At 45.6% G+C, this 25,492-nt stretch overlaps 2 protein-coding genes across 4 annotated transcripts in view; one reads left to right on the top strand and one right to left on the bottom strand.

The window, feature by feature from the left end:
* UPF1 (UPF1 RNA helicase and ATPase) overlaps positions 1-25,492 on the bottom strand; it is a 355,592-nt gene that overhangs the window by 274,419 nt on the left and 55,681 nt on the right. The window lies entirely within an intron of this gene.
* Positions 21,383-25,492, top strand: part of JMJD1C (jumonji domain containing 1C) — a 1,023,975-nt gene continuing 1,019,865 nt past the window's right edge. The window contains exon 1 of the mRNA XM_075612982.1: positions 21,383-21,671. Coding sequence (XP_075469097.1) covers positions 21,507-21,671 — 165 coding nt within the window. The 5' untranslated portion in view covers positions 21,383-21,506. The remainder of the gene's footprint in view (positions 21,672-25,492) is intronic.

Here is a 25,492-nt window from a genome sequence, read left to right as displayed (position 1 = left end):
ACTCTCCTTGTTGACTTCAGCTCCTTGTTTCCTGTGACCGGCTGCTATATTCACGCAGCGGTCTGTTCCTGTCGCCTGTGCTGAAACGGAGGATTCCCCAGGCCGCTCAGGACTCTTGCGCTGAAGATTACAAGACCAATACTGTATACAAGTGGCATTAAGGAAGGCGATCCACTAAAACAAAAAGAGTTAACAAAAAATCCCAAAAACATACCAATTCAGTCTCCATTTCGTCTGGGGTATCCGCCTCTGACTTAGAGCTATCAGACATTGAGAGTATACCATCAACATCACAGCAAAGGAACAAAGACTGTAATACCAAAAGGAGGACAAGGAGTGGATCAAAGAGAACTAAGGGGGAGGACAATTGTCACACAGAAAGCCAAGTGAGTACAAAAATGAAGGGCACAGACAGTGAAATGACGATAATTAACCTGTCTAACATTATTCTCACAGAAGAACAAAGCAATGTCCTGCGACGAGGCCTCTCCTTTGCCCCGACCTCCTGTATGGACCACTTTGAGTGGACAAAAGACCTGAATTTATTTTGCAGAAAACTTATTTTATTTAAACATTTCTCCAAAGATCAAAGCAATAATGATGATAATGCGGAATGTATACAACTAACTACACAGGAAGATATGTATTTACAAGACCTTGAATCCCTACTGGAGGACCAAGGCATCATACAGATAGAGGAAAAGGATGTTCTCTCACAACTGAAACCTCAGTCAACCTTTTGTCCACCTTGGCAGACCTGTCCACCAGTGGAAGTTTATTTGAAAATGGTTATGGAGGATTTTAAGAAGATCAAAACCAAGATGGGTGATACCAACCTTACCAGAACAGAGATGATGGCGATCAAGGAACTCAAGGCCCTGCGGGATGTGATCATCAAACCCAGCGACAAAGGCGGAAACATAGTCATCTGGCCTGAGGTGATGTATGAAAGAGAAGCATTTAAACAGCTTAAGAACAATGAATGCTATACGGAGATCGCCTCAGACCCCACAATTCACTTTAAAGCAGAAATTGATTTAATTTTAAGGTCAGCGGTGCTGGATGAGATTATTACAGAGTGTAACTGCCAGGCACTTACCTTAAAATTCCCTAGAGTCCCTACATTCTACTTGCTACCCAAGGTGCACAAGAATCCCACCCACCGCAAGGGAGACCCATTGTTTCTGGCATGGGGGGGCTGTGCGAGCCCATATGCAGGTTTATAGACTCTTTCCTGCAGTTTTCAGTGGAGACGTTACCTTCTTACATCAGAGACACGATGGATGTGCTGGCGCGCCTAGACCACATCACGGTCGATGAGAATACTCTTCTCGCGACCTGTGATGTGGAATCTCTTTATACATGCATCAATCATAACGATGGCTTGCGCGCCACACAATTCTATCTGTCGATACAGAACGTCTCCGCTGGACTAATGCAATTTATCCTGAAGTTGTTGAGGTTTATCCTCACACATAACTACTTCATCTTCAGGAATAGGTATTATCTGCAGAGGAGAGGTACTGTGATGGGTGCCACTTGTGCACCCTCCTATGCCAACCTCTTCCTGGGCTGGTGGGAAAGGGAGGTTGTGTTTTCTGAGGAAAATGTGGGTTTTACCGAGCATGTGTCGTTGTGGTTGAGATACATCGACGATGTGCTGATCCTCTGGCAGGGAACTGCCGCGAGATTTAGGGACTTCGTCGATGTCCTCAATCACAACGACATGAACATCAAACTGACCTTTAATTGTAGCAACACACAAGTGGAATTCGTACACCTTTATATCAATGTGGGGCCGGATGGACTGCTCCATACTGATATTTTCCGTAAAAAAACAGCCACAAATGCTATACTTCATGCATCCAGTTTTCACCCGGAACACCAAATTAAGGGCATCCTTAAGAGCGAATTTTTGCGCCTTAAGCGCAATGTGTCCACAGAGAGAGGCTTCATTGAAAGGGCACGGGAGATGAGAGAGAGATTTAACCTGAGAGGATATAGCCACCGATGTGTGGAGAGGGGTTATAAAAAAGCACTAGACACCCCTAGACACCCCTAGAGAGACTCTTCTAGTACTCAAAAGAGTACTGGGTGACAAGATCATAAGGACTAGTCGCAAGTTCCCTAATCTTAGGGACAAGCTGGTGAGTAGCCACTTTGTCCCTACTATTAATGAAACTTTCCTCTCGACTGCTAGGAAGAAGGGGTTCTTTAAATGCAGGAACTGTTCTGCCTGCAGATACATGTACCAGACAGATGCGTTCACCGATTTCTTAAAGAAAAACACTTTTAAAATTAAAGACAACCTTGGGTGCAAATCAAAGGGTGTAATGTATTGCATTACCTGTCCCTGTGGCCTCCCCTACATAGGGATGACCACACGTGAACTCAGGTTCAGAGTCCTCGAGCATGTGAGGAATATCAAAAATGCCTCGAGAGACCTCCAAAATTTTAAGAAAATTACTTCGGTGGCCCGACATTTTCTTCTGGTACATGCATCTGATTTTAATCTCCTCCAGGCGTTTGCGATATAGAGAGAGTAAGTTTAGGAATGAGGGGTGGCGATTTAGAGAGGGCACTTTTGCGTAGGGAGTCCAGGTGGATTGTCCAGATGGACTCAATGATCCCACAGGGTCTTAATGACTACCTGGGCTTCTCTATGTTTCTGTAGGTCCACTATTATCCACTACATCCGCCTATTTGTCTTCATTTTGGTGGTTATTTTGGGACGTGTAGATCCTCTATGCATCACGATGATAATCTCATACACCTCCTTCTCTCTCCCCCCTCCCTCTCATTGTTCACTTACAGGGTCCTGGGTTTGTACACTATCAGTCCGCCAGAAGATTGGAATATATCTACACTCCATCCTGGGTCCCCATATCATCAGACTGACTTACTGCATATGTGCGGTGTTACTCAAGAGAGACTTACCATCATATACCTCCGTTTTGACACAAATAAATTCAAGGACAACAACATGTTTAATTCTACCAAGGAATAATACGGACTCACATTATGAATTCTATCAACAGTTGGGATTATTCTATTTGACTCCTAAGGAATTAGTTATCTTCCACATTAAGGTTACGATTAATATATGTATATGATATAATGCTCTCTTACATGTTTGTGACATAAGTCACGTTCCTATTGCAAGAATATAACTGCATGCTCTAATCTATAGCTGTGTCTATGTATGTGTTTTCTCATCATCTCTGCACAATTTATGTGCTCAAGAGACTTTAGTGTTATGGTGGATGAGACTTCTTCTGCTATGAGGGTAACCAAATATATATATCCCTCGTATTTATTCTCTCTGATGTTAATCTGTACACATTTCCTAGCCTTAGGCCTGGGACCCGCTGCGCTCGTTGGCGCGGGCGGCAATGTAGCGAGTTCCCCACCAGCAGGGGAATCCTCGCGAGTCGGTCCCGGTCCCCACTGGCTGCACAGCTGATCACACGCTGTGGCGCGTCAGCCGCTAGGAGACACCACAGAATGGTGTTTCCTAGCTTCGACGCGTCACGTGGTGTGGCTGTGAGCCAATGGGGAGGGGAGGCTGCGGGAGGAGGAGAGGCTTCGGGGAGCGGGGAGGAGTGTGGAGTGAAAGCAAGTGAGTGCCTGTCTGTATATGTGTGTGCCTGAGTGCCTGTGTGTGTGTGTATGTGTGTGCCTGAGTGCCTGTCTGTGTGTGTGTGTGTGTATGAGTGTGTGTATGTGTGTGCCTGTCTGTGTGCGTGCCTGTCTCTGTCTGTGTGTGTGGGTATGAGTGCGTGAGTGCCTGCCTGTGTGTGTGTGTGTGTGTGTGTATGTATGTATGTATGAGTGCCTGCGTGTGTGTGGTTTTTTTACTTACCTGCAGCCCGTGGCAGCCCGTGGAGGGAGGGGGGGGGAAGAGTAGCGGGTCCCTCCGCTCAAGCCACGCCCCCCCTCCCTGTCAATCCTCCCAGTCAATCCTCCCAGTCAATCCTCCCAGTCAATAGCGTATTTGTGATGGTGCTCAACAGTGCTGGGACTATGTGAAAGGAGGGGAGTAAACTGGGTGATAATTATATTTTACAATAGCACTGTCCCTTTAATTGGGCATAAGGTACCCTGAAGGTAGGAGTGGGTTGCCAAAGACAGCCCTCTCTTTCCTCATTAGGTAGCCCCAGGTTTAGTACTCACTGAATCTTCTTTCTTCTCCAGTCTCCCCTCCAGAGCGTGCAGCTGTATTAGGGTGTAGATCCAAAGCCAGGGTGTGCAGCGCACAGCAATAAGGAGGAGCAGGTCTTGCAGAAAAAATAGTCCTTTATTTAATTCATGGTGTGGGACAACAGGAAACCTTCAACGCGTTTCGTTCAAGGAACTTGATAAAGTTCCTTGAACGAAACGCGTTGAAGGTTTGCTGTTGTCCCACACCATGAATTAAATAAAGGACTATTTTTTCTGCAAGACCTGCTCCTCCTTATTGCTGTGCGCTGCACACCCTGGCTTTGAATCCTCCCAGTCAATCCTCCCACCTCCCGCTCCGGCCCCTCACGTCATGGCCGCGCCCCCTCACGTCATGGCCGCGCCCCCCCCGACCCATTTGGCCACGCCCCCCCCGCTCCGAGGAAAAGCATCCTGTAGACCGCAGATCGCGGTACAGCGAGTTGCACGCGCCGCCGGCAAGCAAGCCAGCCGTGCGGACGCGTGCAACGGGACCTTAGCCTTAGTCTGATTCTGTGTGCCTTGTTGCAGCATCTATCTTTCAATTGTGTTTACAACAGTGGTGCTTATCATGCTATCAGTATTTGAGTGATTCCCTGCACAGGGAGAGGCTATCAGCTGTGCTACTTGCACTTTTTAAGTACATATGTATACTGACTGCTGTATTAATTTTGTGAATGCCATAGGTCTTGGTTTAAGGGCAGGATCAATGCATGTTTACTGCGCATGCGTGGCGCGGCGCGAGGAGAGTGCGTGATTGCATGGGGTTCCTTGGTGTCAGGGCGCACGTGCGCAGTGGGGCGTATTCTGCAAATCGCCTGCCTGGTTGTAAGCCGGTGCGGGCGCCACAGTAATACATGGGACGGCACCTGATGACGTTATGGGCATGCGCATTTGCATCCGTGAGGCACAACCTGCCCTCAGTCTCCATCCTTACAGGGGGAGGTGTCATATCGAGTGTGACATTCACTCCCTAGACCTGTTACTGCTCTATGTGATACAGCTACGTATCGGGGTGCCTCCCGATGATGTCATGCACATGCGCACGACGCACAAGAGAGGTAGATTTGCCAGTACTGCCCTCTTTTGTGGGGGAAGGCGTACTCATGATACAATCATATTATTGGTTCCTCCACTGTGACACCTACATACCCATGCAGTAAGTTTATTATGCACACTCCTGTTTGCTATTGGTAATCATGTAATTGGCACACTTTCACCAGGTGATTATTTTCATGGGCCCAATTACATATCCTTTTTAAGCATGCATGTCACCCTGCCTACCTCACCACTCCCAGTAGAAGGCTCTTGGCCGAAACGCATAGGAGCAGGTGTAGTAGGCAGGACCCCCTGGTTTGTCCCCCCAAGGGACACATAATCATGTTCTGAGCGTTTGCTCCTTGTCTCCTCCATGATTTTGCAGTTTGCCTGACGTGTGGTGATGTATGACATTAGCATATAAGATTTTTGAGGTGTGCTTCCCAAGGCTGTATATTGTGTGGCCCTATCATATATTGCTACAGTGTGTCACTTGAGACATTCCCCGAGATTATGTGGGAATAAGAATGTGTTGATATCATGTGATTTGACCATTTGGCCATAGCCACTTCAATTTTGGCTTCTTGTCTGGATTATTTTGTCAACCTTGTCAGGTATATTAGAGTGTATTTTCTGTCACTATTGATTTGGGTTTTGTTCCCATTTGGAATTAACTCCTGGAGGATTTATGTCAGGTTTTTTTTACGTACAGGGGATCCATGCCTTGTTTTAATTTTCTGTGCTTTCTTTTATTTTTTGTTCTGTGACAGTTATTTAATAAAGATTTTTGTGAATTTGTACTTTAAGGTATACTAGCGTGCTTTTGTTTGGGGCTTTACTTTCTATATATATATATAGTAGGAGAAAGTAAAGCCCCAAACAAAAGCACTCTAGTATACCTTTAAAGTACAAATTCACAAAAATCTTTATTAAATAACTGTCACAGAACAAAAAATAAAAGAAAGCACAGAAAATTAAAACAAGGCATGGATCCCCTGTACGTAAAAAAACCTGACATAAATCCTCCAGCAGTTAATTCCAAATGGGAACAAAACATATATATATATATATATATATATATATATATATATATATATATATATATATATATATATATATATATATATATATATATACACACTGTATGTAACTGTATGTAACTGTGTGTGTATATGGAGAGAGAGAGAGAGAGAGAGAGAGAGAGAGAGAGAGAGAGAGAGAGAGAGAGAGAGAGAGAGAGAGATCTGTTCATCATAACACAGTTGATGATTACACACATTGTTATTGTAATTAAGAGTAAACTTGTTTTTCTCATTTTGATTGCCTAAGCAGCAAGTAAAGTTTCGATTCCTGTGAAAAGAGGGTATCTTAGACAAAGAATCTCAGCCAATTATTGTAACAAATTTCTTGTGGGAGAAAAACAAGGCGTATAAATGTTCGGTTGTATTATAACCTTGGAAAATACCGCTAAGATAACATGTAACTATTCACACATTCAGCAGACATCCTTATGCTTTCAACTTAGACACCGTACACTTGAAGAGAGAAGAAATGGCAGGACCTTCCACATTGCACAGCCATCCACGTAAATCATACAAATTTTTGATTTATGAAGCAATCGAGTCAACGCCACTGAAAAAGGCTACCGTGGGGGAAATCTATGACTTGATCCAAAACAAATATCCATACTACCAAGAAACAGCCAGTCAAAGAAATTTTAAAACTTCTGTACGTTTCACTTTATCCGCAAATAAATGTTTTGTGCGTGTCCCTCATCGTCAAGCTCAACGATACGGCTGCTGGCAGTTTGCTGCATCATTTAAACTTACCATGGAACATGGAACATATCTGCTGTTAAATAGCATATTTTTGCCTAATGCCAGTTACATAGAAGCCTCACAGACTGTCGCGTCTGCTGATATACCTGCACCGTCCATTCCTCTCGACGAGATTCAAGATGGACATAACTACTATGATATGTTTCAAAACTTATATGGCCAATACGAATGTGGAGGTGAAAACAACACACAACTGTACGTACCTCCGGATGTCTTGTTTCAAGAAGACACTGCAGATCCATATGACGGCCTCACGGAGATGTGTCTGCATCAGGATTCAACGGTTGACTCAACCATGGATGATACTGTTGTGCCTTCCTGGAGCGATTTGTTGCAGCCAAATCAGTTTTAATTTCTACAATAATGGTAAATACACATTCCGTTATGCCTTGACTCTAATTACATATGTCACAAATATTATAACATAATCTGCATAATATAGACAATTTGTTAGCCAAATGAGTGGATACAGCGTAACATTGCAGACAGCCTTACATGGAGCGTTCACAAATAGATTATTTCCTATAACAATAGACTACATGACGAACCAGGAGTACACATTGGTGACGGAGTCCTAAATCATTCATTATTATCGATTTTAAACCATCTTTTCTAAATGTTACACTAACTGTAACACACACCTCATTGTTTAGCATTCAACTTATAAAAACAATGTGTCGCCCACATGTGACGTGGGAACGTGATCATGTCCCAAGGTGTCCTTAAAAAGGTTACCGATGCAAGCCCCCCCCCAACCGATGTGCGCACGTGAAACAGTATTGGCTGTGCCCGTAGCTTATTGTTGCGGTCAGTGCAGGGGGCGGTGCGTGCACAGCGCTGGAGGCCAATGTTCATTCAGTGGGAGGGGTGTTTGCGTGCATTTCATGTTGCCTTCACATGACGTCACACGTATTTTGTTCGCTCATTGGCTGATCGTCCGTTTTGGCTGTGGGCACACGTCCGTTTACAAAGTTTAGATTTGTACGTATGTAGAAGTGAATTTGTTTCGCTTCCATATCATAACTTTCAGCCATGATATGCGTACTGCTAGCAGCACCATGGAGGGACATGTATTGAACGCACAGCATACACATCGTTTTGCGCATGCGCTAAGACTTAGTCCACACATTTGTGACGTGCGCGCGCAACAGACGTTGTGCGCGCACATTATTATGTATGCAGGCACCGGAACAAACATATCAGTAGTAATGCGAACACCGGCATTTGAAACATGAGATAGTTCTATATCTTTACTTTGATCCTTGCAGTTTAAACATATACGTAACTTATGCGTGAATATCCACAATCATATAGAGATGTGTTAAGCGTTGTCATGCTGAAACATAGATAAATGTGCAATCTTTGAACATCATGTGTTTTCTGTATTTCACAGATGTCGAGGATGAATACATGGGACCAATGTATGATTTCAGATGGGCCAATCGTTATATTAACTGATTGTGACGACTAGCGAACAACAATTATAATAAATATGTAACAATGCTTGCAATGATTGTTGCGCATATTAACAATCACTACATAATGTTATCCTATAGTTCAAAATTTACTATGCACTTAATTATCATAATGATGTTGCTAAGCACTGAAGTTAGAACTTATATTGATATTTTATTATTTTCTACTAACATTATATGTATTGCCATGTGATATATGCAACCAACATTATCACTCAGCAAACACATTAATCTACTATATATATTATAATCTCATTTGTGACTTGTCAAAGAATGTAAATGCTACATAACAACTCATAGACATTGTATCTGAACGTACACAATAACAATAGGGAGGTGATAGAAACTTTTTAGTCGTGTGAATGTTATATTATCACCTAGGTTGTAGTGCTAACCTAACATGCATGAGATAATGAATTTATGTACACATTATTAAACCATGAACATTTGTATGTAACCATATTGCACTAGTTATTGGCTATCAACATACAGTAGTAGGTTTATTGTTTATGCATATCCAAAAATAGCATGTACAGAAAAGATAGATTTTGTACACATTATTCCCTCACGTACACACAAAACTTTTTAGTGGTAAGAAATATAATACAACCTGTTGTTGAATGACATACCGGAGCCACATGCATTTGTCCACACAGCAGAGAACAGAAAGGTGGGAGAACCATATTCATCTGTTTCCTAAGTGAATGGTATTTGGACACATGTATTTATCATTACAATGAATTAATACATCTATGTAGTACTATGAACATATAGGTAGTTGCTTACATGAAAAATATGTGTTCATCACATTACGACGTGTCTCCACACCACAGGCTATTTGCTCCGTGTCAGCTGCTAAATGTACGGGATGCTCATCCTCCAAGGCCTGACCTATGTCGGTTTCTAAATTATGGCGGAGTGCCAGATTGTGCAAAATGCAACAAGCAATTACAATATCAGACACTTTAGCAGGCTTATATTGAAGTGCCCCACCAGTTCGATCTAAACACCGGAATCTTGTTTTAAGCAGGCCAAATGTCCTCTCGATGACAGATCTTGTAGATATATGTGCAACATTATACCTCTCCTCTGCTTCAGATTGAGGGTTTGGCACCGGGGTCAACAGCCATGGCCTAATTCTGTATCCTGAGTCACCTATAATCCATCGTGCACAAATATGAAACAATTGGTGTAAACATTAGTACATACAACATTTCATATAAAAATGAGAGTTGTTTGTGAACACATCATAATATGTACTCACCCACCAGCCAACCAGGTCCAAAATAGCCTTGTTCAAAAGCATGGAAGACTGATGAGTTTCTCAGGATAGAGGAATCGTGGCTGGAACCAGGGAATTTGGCTACCACATGCATAATCTTCACCGTGGCATCGCATACCACCTGTACATTCAGGGAATGGTAGTGCTTACGATTGCGGTAAGCATGCTCACTCTGACTAGGCGGGATCAAGGCAACATGTGTGCAATCTATTGCACCCATCACACATGGTATCCCGGCTATGGTATAAAAGCCATTCCTGACTTCCAGCCACTCTGTGTGCTCTGTAGGAAAATGAATATAATTCCTAGCGTGTCTATTCAGTGCACATAGAAACTGGGTAAAGGCCCGCGAGAATGTAGATTGTGAACCCCGCCCACTATGCCCACAGTTGTCTGGAATGACGCGGAAGCAAGATAATGTAATGAGCACAGCATTTTAACAAGCCCAGGGACTGCACGACCTCTGGCTATTACAAAATCTAAATCTACCCGTATCTCTTCATAAAGAGATAAGATTGCTGCTGAACTCAAACGATACCGACTTATGATCTCCTCCTCACTCATCCCATCTAACATGGTTCTCTCCCTGTACAAATGTGGACGAGGCACAACTTCTCTCCTCTCTCTTCTCCTCTCATCCCCTCTCCCTCTCCCTCTCCCCTCCGCGTCCCTGTCCCTATCCCTTCCTTGCCCTGTGACATCCTGTCCCTCAGCTAGCCTCTCCTCCAATAGAATCCTCCTCCATCTCATGAACAATCGTATCATCTTCAGGTCTGTAGCTGTCAATACGCAGGTAATTGCCCTCCTTTAAATACCTATGTGATGATGTCACATGAGTTGATGAAGTGCAAAGTGTTAAATAAACATATCCAAGTTGTGAACTCCAAACGGGTATACATTACGAATTATACGGATTATTTATGTGTGTTCACCAGGAATTCATGATATTTGACTATGATGTTACGTTAAGCTTTGAACAACAATTTATTCGCAAGTATTTATGGAATGTGTAATGCATGTACCACTTATGAACGCAACACTCAGTCATCTCATTAGAATACAACCATGACATTGACGTTGAAAAACTACGTTGCAACATGTCTAATTTATCATGTTATTTTCAAATGTTCACATGAACTAATTATAATGTGCCTATGCATAATTTAATGCCATCAGGATACTTGCTATTGATTATGTTTGAATCGTTTAAAAATGAGTAACTATTGTAGATCTGTGTATAAGTTACCATGAACTGATTATAATGCATCGTGTACAATGTAAATATGCAATGTTATTGAGTGTCCAATTGCGGACGTCATAAAAAGAGGGAGGTCACAAACTACATGTAAACATGAAAAAAAAGCTACATTGACATTTGATCATGCGTTACACATTCAAAGCATTCTATAATGTATACCAACATTACTATACGCTGGATCTGTTAGATGTGTGAAATTTGTTACATCCTATAATAAATTGAAGCACACTTAAGTAACATGTTTCATATGATGTGACCTCTTCCTTTAAGAGTTTACTATAGGAGTTTCCCTTAACACATCATAACATTAAGACTAATGTGACACGCAAAACATGATAACATAGACAAGTACAATGTTCTGCAAATAATAAGCGTAAGCAGTGACACGATGAAGTGAATCACATCGACACTGTAATGCCAAGCACATTTTATTAGGAGCAATAGAACGTAAACACTCCTATAAAGTTATAAGTCCCCGCTCCATTGACTCCATTGATGTAGAGATGAGCTATTTTTTCTAAGTGCCGTCCCGGCAACCTTGCCGATCCTTCTCCTCTCCAACTTGCCAACTTTAGTTGGCGGGACAAATTGCCGTAGAAATCTCAATTTTAGAGTGCCGATCAGCACCGATAAGCTGATCGGGGCTACTAGAATACAGCCGATTTGAAAAAGTGGCGAAAAGTGCCGATAAGTGGGTTATCGGCAGCCGCCTGCCGATAAATTATTATCGGGAAGAAAAAATGCCGATTTTGTCCACTTATCGGCGCTTACTGAATAGCAAATGCAAATTTGGCGGGAAAATGCCGATAAAAGCCTTATCGGCGCTTACTGCATGAGGCCCTATGTACTTGTAACCATGTATTTGTCATCATAACTCTATGCCCAGGACATACTTGAAAACGAGAGGTAACTTTCAATGTATTACTTCCTGGTAAAACATTTTATAAATAAATAAATATCATGGTGACAAGGTATTGCTTTCTATCAAAAATATCAGGTTAAAGGCACCTACGGCGAAGCTATCTCCCAGATTTATTGGTCCTTTTCCTATCATTGAGAGGGTCAATGCCTTCCAACCTCCATGAAGATTCCGTCGGTATTCCACGTGTCCCTTCTCAAACCCTTTGTACAGGATTCCAGCTCTCCTGTTCCCCCTCTGGAACCTGTCCTAGTGGAAGGATAACAGGAGTTCGAAGTTCAGAATTTCCTGGATTCCAGGATGTCCAGGGGACTATCCAGTACCTAGTCCATTGGAAGGGCTTTGGCTCTGAGGAACGTTCATGGATCCCCGGGGATCGACTTCACGCTCATCGTCTGGTTTGGGCATTCCACCGGAGATATCCCTCAAAGCCATTCCTGGAGTGCCCGGAGGTCGCTCCTTAAGGGGGCGTACTGTGAGGATTGGGCGCAGGTTCCGTTGTGCTATTCCATAGTTTTGTGGCTAGGTCAGGGTAGGAGAAGTAGGATAGTGTTGATACTGTCACGGATGCTCACTGCAACCTGGACTAGACTGCGGGGCCTAGTTGGGGATGTATATGACCGCGCCCTACAAACACGTGGCCAGGTCTGGATAGCAGAGTCAGGGATATGAAGCTGTGCCAGGGTAGAAGATTATAGGTAGCTCGGGGTACTTTCCGTGGTCTCGGGTTGGAGAGAATATAGTAGTCGTCCGTAAGCCGTGGTCGAGGAGTGGAGAGAGCGGGAATCCAAATATGAGCCGAAGTCCAGGGATATAGAAGAGACGGGTCAGGTACAGGCAGGAGTCACAACAGAGATCAAAACAAGGTCCGGATACAGGCAAACTCAGGCTGCAATGAGCACGGTGCATAAACAACAGTTTATGCTCAGCAACAAGAAGAGGGCTTAGTGGGTATATGTAGGGATAGGAACCAATGAAAAGGAGGCAGGGGGGCGTGTTCTAGATGTAGGTAGGGTGTGGCATAGCTGAGGGTGTTCCCAACATTAGCCGCTGAGCGGCATGCATGTACTGGGAGAGCACGGCCCACGGTGGGCTCCCCACCGCCATGGTTGTGCTTTTTGGTGCTATTGCGGGCATGTGTCTGGGAGGGTTGTTTGTAGTGCCAGTGTGCGCGTGCATGCGGGAGTGTGCACGCGTCCCCGAATGGCTGGCCTGACGCGCCGGGGGGCGTGACCCTGACAGTACCACCCTCTTCAGGGGAGACTTCCAGGCGACCCCGGAATGGTTTTGACGGATACCTGCAGTTAAAATTCCGGGTCAACTTGGGATCATGTACTTGTTCTAGAGGGATGTGACAACGTGATTGGTGAAAACTGGCGCTAATTAAATACTAGTGATCATTTAAAATACAGTGAATATATATAACACACATATAGTGATCTTAAAGAAAGTAGTGACTAAAAATAGTGTAATAGTGAAAATATAATATAAGATGTAACCCCCTGCTCAGATCCTCTGGAAGGGACTGTCTTGACTGGTCCCAGATGATCAAACGATATTTTCTCAACCCAGGGGGAGCATGTAGGGAAAAACACAACAAGGAGAAAACACACTAAGTGCAGACAATAATGTTCAGGTGTGAAATAATGTGATGCTTGGCCCCTATGTGCTGCCTACTCACAGAATGTCAGTAGGATAGGTACAGTGGCGGGATATGTAGAGTCTGGTGGGTCCCTCTGGACGTGAACGGGAAGCAGCTAGGACTGGGATGTCAGTAGCAGGTGTACATGGAAAGATAAAGACAGACCTCCATGGTGCAGATCAATGGTATACAGATAAACTTTATGTAATAATAAAAATGTGCACTCACAATGTTTAAAACAAATACAGGCGTTTTGTCACTATATAAGTGATAGGAAGGTAAGGGTGGTTGCCGCAGCTCACCGCACCGCCGATGTCCCGGACAGGTCTTATCCGCAGGCTCCCTGTGTCCCCCTCTACACCATAACAGTGTGGGGATCTCCTCCTGCGGTGTCTCCGGCGCGCCGCGTCACTTCCGGTGGGCACGATCAGCTCCGTCGCGTCACTTCCGGTTCGGTTGCAGATTGACAGCTCGCGGGCACCAATCCTCTCACCTCCTGGGTGGGTCCACTCTACGCGTTTCGCCAATGAAAAAACGCCTGTATTTGTTTTAAACATTGTGAGTGCACATTTTTATTATTACATAAAGTTTATCTGTATACCATTGATCTGCACCATGGAGGTCTGTCTTTATCTTTCCATGTACACCTGCTACTGACATCCCAGTCCCAGCTGCTTCCCGTTCACGTCCAGAGGGACCCACCAGACTCTACATATCCCGCCACTGTACCTATCCTACTGACATTCTGTGAGTAGGCAGCACATAGGGGCCAAGCATCACATTATTTCACACCTGAACATTATTGTCTGCACTTAGTGTGTTTTCTCCTTGTCTTGTTCTAGAGGGATCCATTCCCACTCTTTGGGTCCGAATTCCCACCAATTTTCAAGGTACTGTAGCTTCCCCCTTGATACTCTAGAGTCGAGGATAGCTTGAAACTCGAACTCCTGTTGGCCTTCCATTGAGATGGGTCGAGTTATTAAGTCCTGAGCTTAAGATTGGAGATCCGGTATGAAAGGTTTCAAGAGTGAAATGTGGAATATTGATGGGATTCTCATCGTCGGGGGTAGTCTCAACCAGTAGGCGACCGGGTTTACTTTTTCTAGGATGGAGAAAGGTCAGCTGAACCTATGCGCCAGTTTGGGCGAGGATACTTTAAGGCGATTATTTCTTGTTGATAGTCAGACTTTTTGTCCTGGAGTGTAGGTAGTGATCTCCTGGCGATGACGACCAGCCTGTTTCTTTTGTAGGAAGACGGCGTGTCTCAAGTTTCTTTGAATTTTCTCCCAAGACCTCTGGAGGTATTGGATCCTGTTTTCTGCGGCAGGGACCCCCGAACTGGGAACTGAGGAAGGTAGAGTGGAGGGGGAAAACCGTAATTGATGAAGAAGGGAGATTGTTGAGTGGTTTTGTTGCACATGTTGTTGTGCGTGAATTCTGCCCATGTAAGCAGATCCGCCCAATTGTCCTGGGCATTCAAGATAAAACAGAGGATAAACTGCTTAAGCGATTGATTTGTTCTCTCCATTTGTCCGTTGGTCTGTGGGTGGTTGCCGGAAGAAAAATGTAGTTTGATGCCTAGTTTTTGGCAGAAAGCCCTCCAGAACTTGGAGACAAACTGCGAGCCACGGTCCGATATGATGACTTGCTGTGTCCCGTGAAGTCTGAAGATGTCCATTATGAATATTTCGGACAGTCTGGCAGCAGAGGGTAGACCCCTGAGTGGAATAAAATGTGTTTGTTTCGAGAAGCGATCTATTACCACTAGAATAGTATCCCTACCCTTGGATTTGGGCAGAAATCCATTGATAGATGGGTCCAAGGGCGTTCCAGGATAGGAAGGGGTTAAAGAAGACCTGGGGGTCTGTTGCTGAGCATCTTGTTCTGGGCGCAGATGACACAAGACGACACGAAGTTCCTGATGTCCTTACACATGCCAGGCCACCAGAAGGTCGATAGTCCTCTTAGTACCGTGATGGCCCGCCATTTTAAATGCGTGGCCCCAATCGATTACTTGTCTGTGGAAGGTGGGAGGAGTGATCAGGCGTCCCTTTGGTAGACCTTGGACCCTCTGGGATGCTGTTCTGTGCCCTTGTGATGTTTGGTAGAGCGCCAAAGATGTTGGCTGAGAGGATTTCAGGCCGGGGGAAGTATAGTCTCCTGGTGATCCTCCGATTTATCCTCCACCAGAAATGGCCAAGAGAGCGCATCTGCCTTTACATTCTTGGAACCGGGAAGGTAAGATATGATCAAATTGAAACGGGTGAAAAAAAAGGACCATCGTGCCTGTCGTGACCCCAAGCAACGCGCATCTTCAATATAAAGTAGGTTTTTGTGGTCGGTCAGGATGGTGATGGGAGTCCCTGTAACAATGAGTAGGTGTTTCCATTCTTCTAAAGCCATCTTAATGGCAAGGAGTTCCCGATTTCCCACATCGTAGTTCCTCTCGGCGGAATAATTTTTTTTCGAAAAGAATGCGCACGGCTTTTCGAAACCTCTGGTGGCTTTAGGAGGCCACTGGGCTGAATCGGCTCCCTCTTGGGTCAAAGCCGTAATGGGCACCACCATTGAAGAAAAACCTTGGATAAATGTCTGGTAGTAGTTTGCGAACCCGAGGAATCTCTGCACAGCCTTGAGGGATAGAGGACGTGGCCAGTCTATGATTGCTTTAACCTTTGCTGGATACATGGCAAGTCCTGTGTTGGATATGATTTATCCCAAGAAGGTAGTTGGGGTCTGGTGAAACTGGCACTTCACAAGTTTGGCAAAGATGTGATTAGCTCATAGTCTTTGGAGGACTTGTTTCACGTGTTCCGGTAATCAGAAGTCTTTTTGGAAAAGATCAGGATGTCGTCCAGATACAAGACCACGTGTTGGTTGAGAAGGTCCCTGAACATCTCATTCACGAAATCTTGGAAGACGGTGGGTGCATTTCAGAGGCCAAAGGGCATCACCAAATATTCGTAGTGCCCATCCCGAGTGTTGAAGGCCGTCTTGCACTCGTCCCCCTGATGGATTCTTATTAAGTTGTATGCCACCTGCAGATCCAGCTTGGTGAAGATGGTGGCCCCTTGGAGCCTGTCGAACAGCTCTGAGATTAAGGGCAGGGGATAGCGTTTTTTAACCGTTATTTTGTAGAGATATATCAGCGGGTAAGTATTACACGTACATAAATCAAATAAAATACTGGCATGACATGTTACCACATCAGCTACTGCATCCCGTCACGTCTATTCAAGCCAGACAAGGAAATCAGACACCTTCTCCATCAAGTGTCCTGTCGCTTCAATCAGTGCATGTCTCACTTTGTAGAGACGTACTGCTGCTGCAGATGCGAGCCGACACAGGCTCGTCACTGGGTCTTGATGTCGGGACTCCGGGAGCGGGCTGATGACTTCATCAAGGCTCCATCGCGGGTTATGCAAATTTCGCCGATGTGAAATGTCCACATAAAAACACCAATTATGATGCAATGATGCAAGGATAAGTTCTCAATCATTTTAGAGCAGAGGCTGGAACGCACCCTCTTTTTACGCGTTTCGTATAAAAATACTTTGTCATACTTCTTTTTATTCTTTTTTGTTGTCTTTAGTGAGGAGGTCCTGGCTTCGCATTGCTCTGTAGCAGTAAGACTGTGGGTGACTGTTGTTTAGGTGTGCCCAGAATGTCAGTGCTCGCTTCTGTCCAGTGAGCAGTAGAGGAAAGCGGCCCAGCTCAGCCCGACATGCATGGTTTGATGTACTCCTGTGTACTCTCTCTCTGTCACCCACTCTCTCTCTCTCTGTCACCCACTCTCTCTATGTCTACCACTCTCTCTGTCTCTCTGTCTCTGACTCTCTCTGTCTCTCACTCTCTCTCTCTGTCTCACTCTCTCTCTGTCTCTCTCTGTCTCACTCTCTCTCTGTATCTCTCTCTCTGTCACCCACTCTCTCTCTCCCTCACGCACTCTCTCTCTCTCTGTCACCCCTCTCTCTCTCTCTCTCTCTCTCTCTCTCTCTCTCTCTCTCACCCACTCTCTCTCTCTCTTTCACCCACTCTCTCTCTCTGTCACCCACTCTCTCTCTCTCTCTCTCTCTCTCTCTCACTGTCACCCACCCTCTCTCTCTCTCTCTGTCAACCACTCTCTCTCTCTGTCACCCACTCTCTCTCTGTCACCCACCCACTCTCTCTCTCTGTCCCCCACTCTCTCTCTCTTTCTGTCACCCACTCTCTCTCTCTCTCTGTCACCCACTCTCTCTCTCTCTCTCTGTCACCCACTCTCTCTGTCACCCTCTCTCTCTCTTTCACCCACTCCCTCTCTCTCCCTGTCTCTCTCTCTCTTTCCCTCTCTCTCTCTCTCTCTCTCTCTCTCTCTCTCTCTCTCTCTCTCCCATTGTGTCTCTCTGTCTATCACTCTCTCTGTCTCTGACTCGCTCTGTCTCTCACTCTCTCTCTGTCTCTCACTCTGTCTCACTCTCTGTGTCTCACTCTCTCTCTCTGTCTCTCTCTCGCTGTCTCTGTCTGTCACCCACTCTCTCTCTCTGTCACCCACTCTCTCTCTCTGTCACCCCCCTCTCTCTCTCTCTCTGTCACCCTCTCTCCCTCCCTCTCTCTGTCACCCACTGTCTCTCTCTGTCTACCACTCTCTCTGTCTCTCTGTCTCTGACTCTCTCTGTCTCTCACTCTCTCTCTCACTCTGTCTCTCTCTGTCTCACTCTATCTATGTCTCACTCTCTCTGTCTCACTCTCTCTCTGTCACCCACTCTCTCTCTGTCACCTACACTCGCTCTCTCTCTCACCCCCCTCTCTCTCTCTCACCCACTCTCTCTGTCACCCTCTCTCTCTCTCTGTATCCCACTCTCTCTCTCTGTCACCCTCTCTCTCTCCCCCCTCTCTCTCTGTCACCCAGTCTCTCTCTCTGTCACCCAGTCTCTCTCTCTCTCTCTCTCTCTCTTTCTCTCTCTCTCTTTGTTACCCACTCTCTCTCTTTCTCTGTCACCCACACTCTCTCTTTCTCTGTCACCCACTCTCTCTCTCTGTCACCCACTCTCTCTCTCTATTTCTGTCACACACTCTATCTCTCTCTCTCTCTGTCACCCACTCTCTCTCTCTCTGTCACCCATTCTCTCTCTCTGACACCCACTCTCTCTCTCTCTCTCTGTCACCCACTCTCTCTCTCTCTCTCTCTCTCTCTCTCTCTCTCTCTCTCTCTCTCTCTCTCTCTCTCTCTCTCTCTCTCTCTCTCTCTCTGTCTACCACCCTCTCTGTCTCTCACTCTCTCTGTCTTTCACTCTCTATGTCTCTCACTCTCTCTCTCTCACTCTCTGTCTCTCCCTCTCCCTCTCCCTCTCTCTCTCTCTCTCTCTCTCTCTCTTGCTCTCTATGTCTCTCTATGTCTCTCTCTGTCTCACTCTCTCTGTCTCTCTCTGTCTCTCTCTTTCTCTCTCTGTCTCACTCTCTCTGTCTCACTCACTCTCTGTCTCACTCTGTCACTCTGTCTCACTCTGTCACTCTCTGTCACCCACTCTCTCTCTGTCACTCACTCTCTCTCTGTCACCCACTCTTTCTCTCTGTCACCCTCTCTCTCTCTGTCACCCTCTCTCTCTCTCTCTCTCTCTCTCTCTCTCTCTCTCTCTCTCTCTCTCTCTCTCTCTCTCTCTCTCTCTCTCTCTCTCTCTCTCTCTCTCTCTCTCACCCACTCTCTCTCTGTGTCACCAACTCTCTTTCTCTGTCACCCACTCTCTCTCTCTGTGTGTCACCCACTCTCTCTCTCTCTCTGTCACCCACTCTCTCTCTTTCTCTCTCTGTCACCCACTCTCTCTCTCTCTCTCTCGCCCACTCTCTCTCTCGGTCTACCACTCTCTCTGTCTCTCACTCTGTCTCTCACTGTCTCTCACTCTCTGTTTCTCACTCTTTCTCTGTCTCTCTCTCTCTCTCTCTGTCTCTCGCTCTCTCTGTCTCACTCTCTCTCTCTCTCTCTCTCTCTCTCTCTCTCTGTCTCACTCTCTCTCACTCTCTCTCTCTCTGTCTCACTCTGTCACTCTCTGTCTCACTCTCACTCTGTCTCACTCTCACTCTGTCTCACTCTCACTCTGTCTTATCTTAACTGCGGTATACAGACACCGAAATAACCTATACTGCTTTCTTCCAGATCTGACTCTCAAGTTTCACACGGGGGACATCGTAAGACAGGTAGGGAACACCTGCCCTCCAGTATAGTACTTTGAGGGACTGCAGATCAGGTAAGATCCCAGGCGGGATTGCTGCTTTAGATATTGTGAAGAGGGGGCATCCTGACACTGGTTAATGGGTTCAGAAGTCATCACACACACACACACACACGTAACTATGTAACAAGGACTAGTTGTAGTACAATGTAACTATGTAACAAGGACTATGTAATACAATAAATAAACTGTCTCTGTCATCCTCTCACTCTCTGTCTGTCACCCACTCTCTCTCTACCACTATCTCTGTCCCTCTGTATCTCACTCTGTCTCATGTGGCTTTTTTTTCTATTTGTGAGGTCATCCGACATACACACACACACACACACACACACACACACACACACACACACACACACACACACACACACACACACACACACACACACACACACACACACACACACACACACACACACACACACACACACACACACACACACACACACACACACACACACACTGAATCCTGTTATTAGTTCTTACTAGAAATTTATTCAATTTCTTTTTTTAAGGGGCAGGGCTAGGTAGCGAGTAGATTTTTATGGTTGGCGAGTAGATTTTTTTTGGGGGGTGTTGGGGGGGCATGATTTCTGTTGGCGGCCCTGATGAGGGAGAACGTAGAGAGAGAATGGGAAGAGGTAGAACGAATAATACAGCATCAATGGTGACACTATTAGATAAATGTCATTATAATATTCATTTTTTTAGTAATGTTATTTGTTGTATTAATAAAAAAAAATTTGTCCCGGTTTTTCATTTTCAAAATCTGGTTTAATACTAATCTGGTCTGCGGTGCGCCATTACTAGGGATCTTTGGTGTACTCTGTACACTCCACTCCTTCTGCGTATCTACTCCCTGGCAGCACGCGACCATATCTATTTATTTGGGGGTTTGAGCGAGGTATCACAAACCTTCAGTCAAAATCTGGTCACCCTAACAAGGAAGTATTACGTTTGAACTCTTGTTTTCTGTTGGCATTTTACAATATTGTATATGTCTTTTGAGCTTGCCAAGATGTATTTATTTCACGTGACACAAGCACCGAGAACATTACAGTTCATTGATGTGTAAAATAGCACTATATAAAATACTTTTAATGTTAATATTCTATTTTTGGCGTCATAATTGTTCAAATAAATGGTAACCGAGGATCTGCAGGTCACAGGGGAGTGATTCCCCACTTTGCACACCCTACAGTAGTTACCAGCATTAGTGTTTGCCTGTGGGTCTGTTATTTCTTACCAGTGGCCATTTAAAAAATACTACAAATATTAAAATAAAATCCGGAATACACAGCTGTTGGAGTATTTAATAATGAACCGCGTGATTGTATGAACATGACATGTAAAGTATGTGATGAATACAATGTGTAATATGTCAGTATAACAGCTCCACTTCTCCTATCTTCACGGGCACTCTTTTAGTATGGCGAACTTTGGCGGACGCACACAGTCTGGCCAGAGAGTCGTCTTGGTAGCAACGCCGGCGGAGCGCTCCGCATGCGAGAGCAGCAACGGCGGATTGAACCTGCACGGCGCGCTCCCTGTGCTGCCCGGCGCGCTCCCGTGGTGCAGTCATGGGCCGCGGCCGCCACCGGTGAGGAGGTCTCGCGGGATCCCCTGCGTGTTATACCCGGGGCTGTAGGACATGGCGCTGGCAGCGCGGCCGGAGCTGGTGGGGAAGCGCTTCGTGTGCGTGCTGCGGCGGGGAGGAGAGGAGTCGGAGGAGGTCGGAGAGATTGGGTGCCGGGGTTGGAGAGCCGGAGTCATCCGAGCTGTGTCTCAACGGGACCAGCACAGCCACGAGCTGGCGGTAAGCAAACGCTCCCCAGCCCTGCTAAGTATCAGAAGCTTTTCATAATAATAACAACGCGGTCCCTTCCCCCTCTGGTCCCAGTTTAGTTATTTCTCTCATTGCCAGAATACCTTTCTCCTTCCCTGCGGTACGCGTGCACATTCCCTGGGTACACATGCACATTCCCTGCGGTACGCATGCACATTCCCTGCGGTACGCATGCACATTCCCTGCGGTACGCCTGCACATTCCCTGCGGTACGCCTGCACATTCCCTGGGTACACATGCACATTCCCTGGGTACACGTGCACATTCCCTGCGGTACGCCTGCACATTCCCTGCGTACACGTGCACATTCCCTGGGTACACATGCACATTCCCTGCGGTACGCATGCACATTCCCTGCGGTACGCATGCACATTCCCTGCGGTACGCATGCACATTCCCTGCGGTACGCCTGCACATTCCCTGCGGTACGCCTGCACATTCCCTGGGTACACGTGCACATTCCCTGGGTACACGTGCACATTCCCTGCGGTACGCCTGCACATTCCCTGCGTACACGTGCACATTCCCTGGGTACACATGCACATTCCCTGCGGTACGCATGCACATTCCCTGCGGTACGCATGCACATTCCCTGCGGTACGCATGCACATTCCCTGCGGTACGCATGCACATTCCCTGCGGTACGCATGCACATTCCCTGCGGTACGCATGCACATTCCCTGCGGTACGCATGCACATTCCCTGGGTACACATGCACATTCCCTGCGGTACACATGCACATTCCCTGCGGTACGCATGCACATTCCCTGCGGTACGCCTGCACATTCCCTGGGTACGCCTGCACATTCCCTGGGTACGCGTGCACATTCCCTGCGTACACGTGCACATTCCCTGCGTACGCATGCACATTCCCTGGGTACGCATGCACATTCCCTGCGGTACGCATGCACATTCCCTGCGGTACGCATGCACATTCCCTGCGGTACGCATGCACATTCCCTGCGGTACGCATGCACATTCCCTGCGGTACGCATGCACATTCCCTGCGGTACGCATGCACATTCCCTGCGGTACGCATGCACATTCCCATGGTACACATGCACATTCCCTGCGGTACGCATGCACATTCCCTGCGGTACGCATGCACATTCCCTGCGGTACGCCTGCACATTCCCTTGGTACACATGCACATTCCCTGCGGTACAAGTGCACATTCCCTGGGTACGCCTGCACATTCCCTGCGGTACGCCTGCACATTCCCTGCGGTACGCCTGCACATTCCCTGCGGTACGCCTGCACATTCCCTGCGGTACGCCTGCACATTCCCTGCGGTACGCCTGCACATTCCCTGCGGTACGCCTGCACTTTCCCTGCGGTACGCCTGCACTTTCCCTGCGGTACGCCTGCACATTCCCTGCGGTACGCCTGCACATTCCCTGCGGTACGCCTGCACCTTGCCTGCACCTTCGCCTGCACCTTCGCCTGCACCTTGCCTGCGGTACTCCTGCACCCCTCCTGCGGCTACTTTCCTGCGATACGCATGCACCCTGGGTACGCGTGTTGCTCCTTCTCTTGTCGTGTTCATCACTGATCTTGTTGCAGTGTTCAATCCTTCACCCTTATTTTAACTATGATTTTCTGTGTGTTTTTGCAAGGGGTGTAGGGCTGTACAGAGACACACAGGGAATGTTGTGCTTTGTTCAGATACACTGTATTATCACAGGAGAAGCACCTAGTAGTGTAATTAGGAATACATAATTTATCCATTAGCTTTTGTACCTTTCGATGTTATGTCATAGTTGACCCCCCTCCTTTTATTTTTTTACTTGTTTCCCCCTCCCTCACAAAAAACAATTTATAATCTGGACTGCCATTGACTGCATTTTCTCATGAACAACTATTTTGACACCATTTCAAGGCAATGCATAAGACAAAATACTTGGCTATACTTCTTCAAGAGCTGTTTACTTACATTTATCAGTAAAGGCATACCTCGCTTTAAGGACACTCACTTTAAGTACACTCGCGAGTAAGTACATATCGCCCAATAGGCAAACGGCAGCTCACGCATGCGCCTGTCAGCACGTCCTGAACAGCAATACCGGCTCCCTACCTGTACCAAAGCTGTGCGCAAGCGGGGAGACTATAGAGCCTGTTACACATGTGTTATTTACATCCGTTATGCACGTATATGACGATTGCAGTACAGTACATGCATCGATAAGTGGGAAAAAGTAGTGCTTCACTTTAAGTACATTTTCGCTTTACATACATGCTCCGGTCCCATTGCGTATGTTAATGCGGGGTGTGCCTGTATATGATCAAGTATACGGTTTTTGTTTGTTTTCTGATGTATTAATGTACTACAGTCACACACACATTGGGAAGTGGTGACACTGAAAGCTTGATCTAGTATTTATTTGTATGCTTTAAACCAGACAGAAGCCAGACTGGAATCTTTTCCCTTCCCCCAGTGGTTGCTGGGTTCGTTTGAGGTCAGCCGGCTTCCTTCTTTCTGTATGGGATTGTGCTCTCCTGGGCACATACTAAAACACATTTTTCAAGGATACTGGATTGAATTACAGTTCAAGATTTTTAATTTTGCTGAGATTTTTTTCCCCCTCTACGTTAAATATGACATTATTGCTGTATTTTCTTTCATTTCTGTTTTTTTTCTGCAACATCATGTATTAAATGGATGTTTACTTATTTTTTGTCTTTTTAAATCAGTGCTGTCCTTTGAAAAATATCTATTGCAAAAGTGACATAAGCTTCTCAAATAATTGAGACTGCTTTATTTTAACAGGAATTGATATAGCATGCATGGTTGCCACTTTATAATGTGATTGTATTTTTAGTCTGCTGTTGACAAAACTGAGCAATTTAGCATACTTAGAAGGAACCTTTTTAATTGTTTTTTGTTGTTTAGTTTCAAACCATTTTCCCCCTCCTTGTTTGCCAGCAGTCCTCAGCCTTGGTATGGAGGGAGACCAAACAGCTGGGAGAAATGTCTGTACAACTGGCATCTTTTAGCTCAGTGTGCCCATCCTCCAAAGCTGGAGGCTATTGCCAAATTTAATGTTTCAACTTAAGTGTGTATAGTCGTAAATTTTTGCATGACCTCTTGTGGCTTTTTATCTTCGTGGCAGAAAAATTAGAAAAGATTTTCTGCTACAAAAGATTTAAATTGGGTATCTTTTAGGTATTCGAGAAATCAATATTATGAGCTATTGCAATCAGGCTTGATGAAGCATTATGTTCATTGGAACCATATTTACAGTTTTTAGTCTAGATTTCTGCAGTGCACTGTATCCTTGACGGACTGAAGCATTCCTGGGCATGTGAGATGAATAGTGTTTTGAGGTAGTTCTGTTTATTAATTATAGGACAAATGGTTATAATCTACTACTTCTCTTAATACATTAACTTCTGAAATACCAGTCCCCCCCCCCCCCCCATTTGTTTTTCCTGGGTTTAAAAAAAAATGTACTAAAAAAATGAAGTGATTGTGCCTTTTGAAGATGCTTTTGCAGAATATTCTTCATTGGCAGTTGTTATGGTGATGTTAGCAGCAGTAGGTCGGGGCCTTTGCTTTAGACTCTACGTGCTCAGACATTGAATTAGCTCTAAGAAAATGTATAAAGGTAGCCTTAAGTGTAAGTGCTACTGATACCCGTCTGTGTGGTTAACACCCAGCCCTCAGCAGTACAAATGAGTGCTAACTCCCCAAAAATAATCACACTACACCCCAATTATGCTGCCACCACCACCAAATATAATGTAAGGAGTTACCCTCAGGAATCCTTGGTACCCTTGATACTGGAAATGTT

The sequence above is a fragment of the Ascaphus truei genome, chromosome 8 (assembly GCF_040206685.1).
Source record: "Ascaphus truei isolate aAscTru1 chromosome 8, aAscTru1.hap1, whole genome shotgun sequence".
In the NCBI taxonomy this organism is placed as follows: Eukaryota; Metazoa; Chordata; class Amphibia; order Anura; family Ascaphidae; genus Ascaphus; species Ascaphus truei.
Note: the sequence above shows the minus strand (reverse complement) of the source record. Positions and strands in the feature narration are given on the sequence as shown.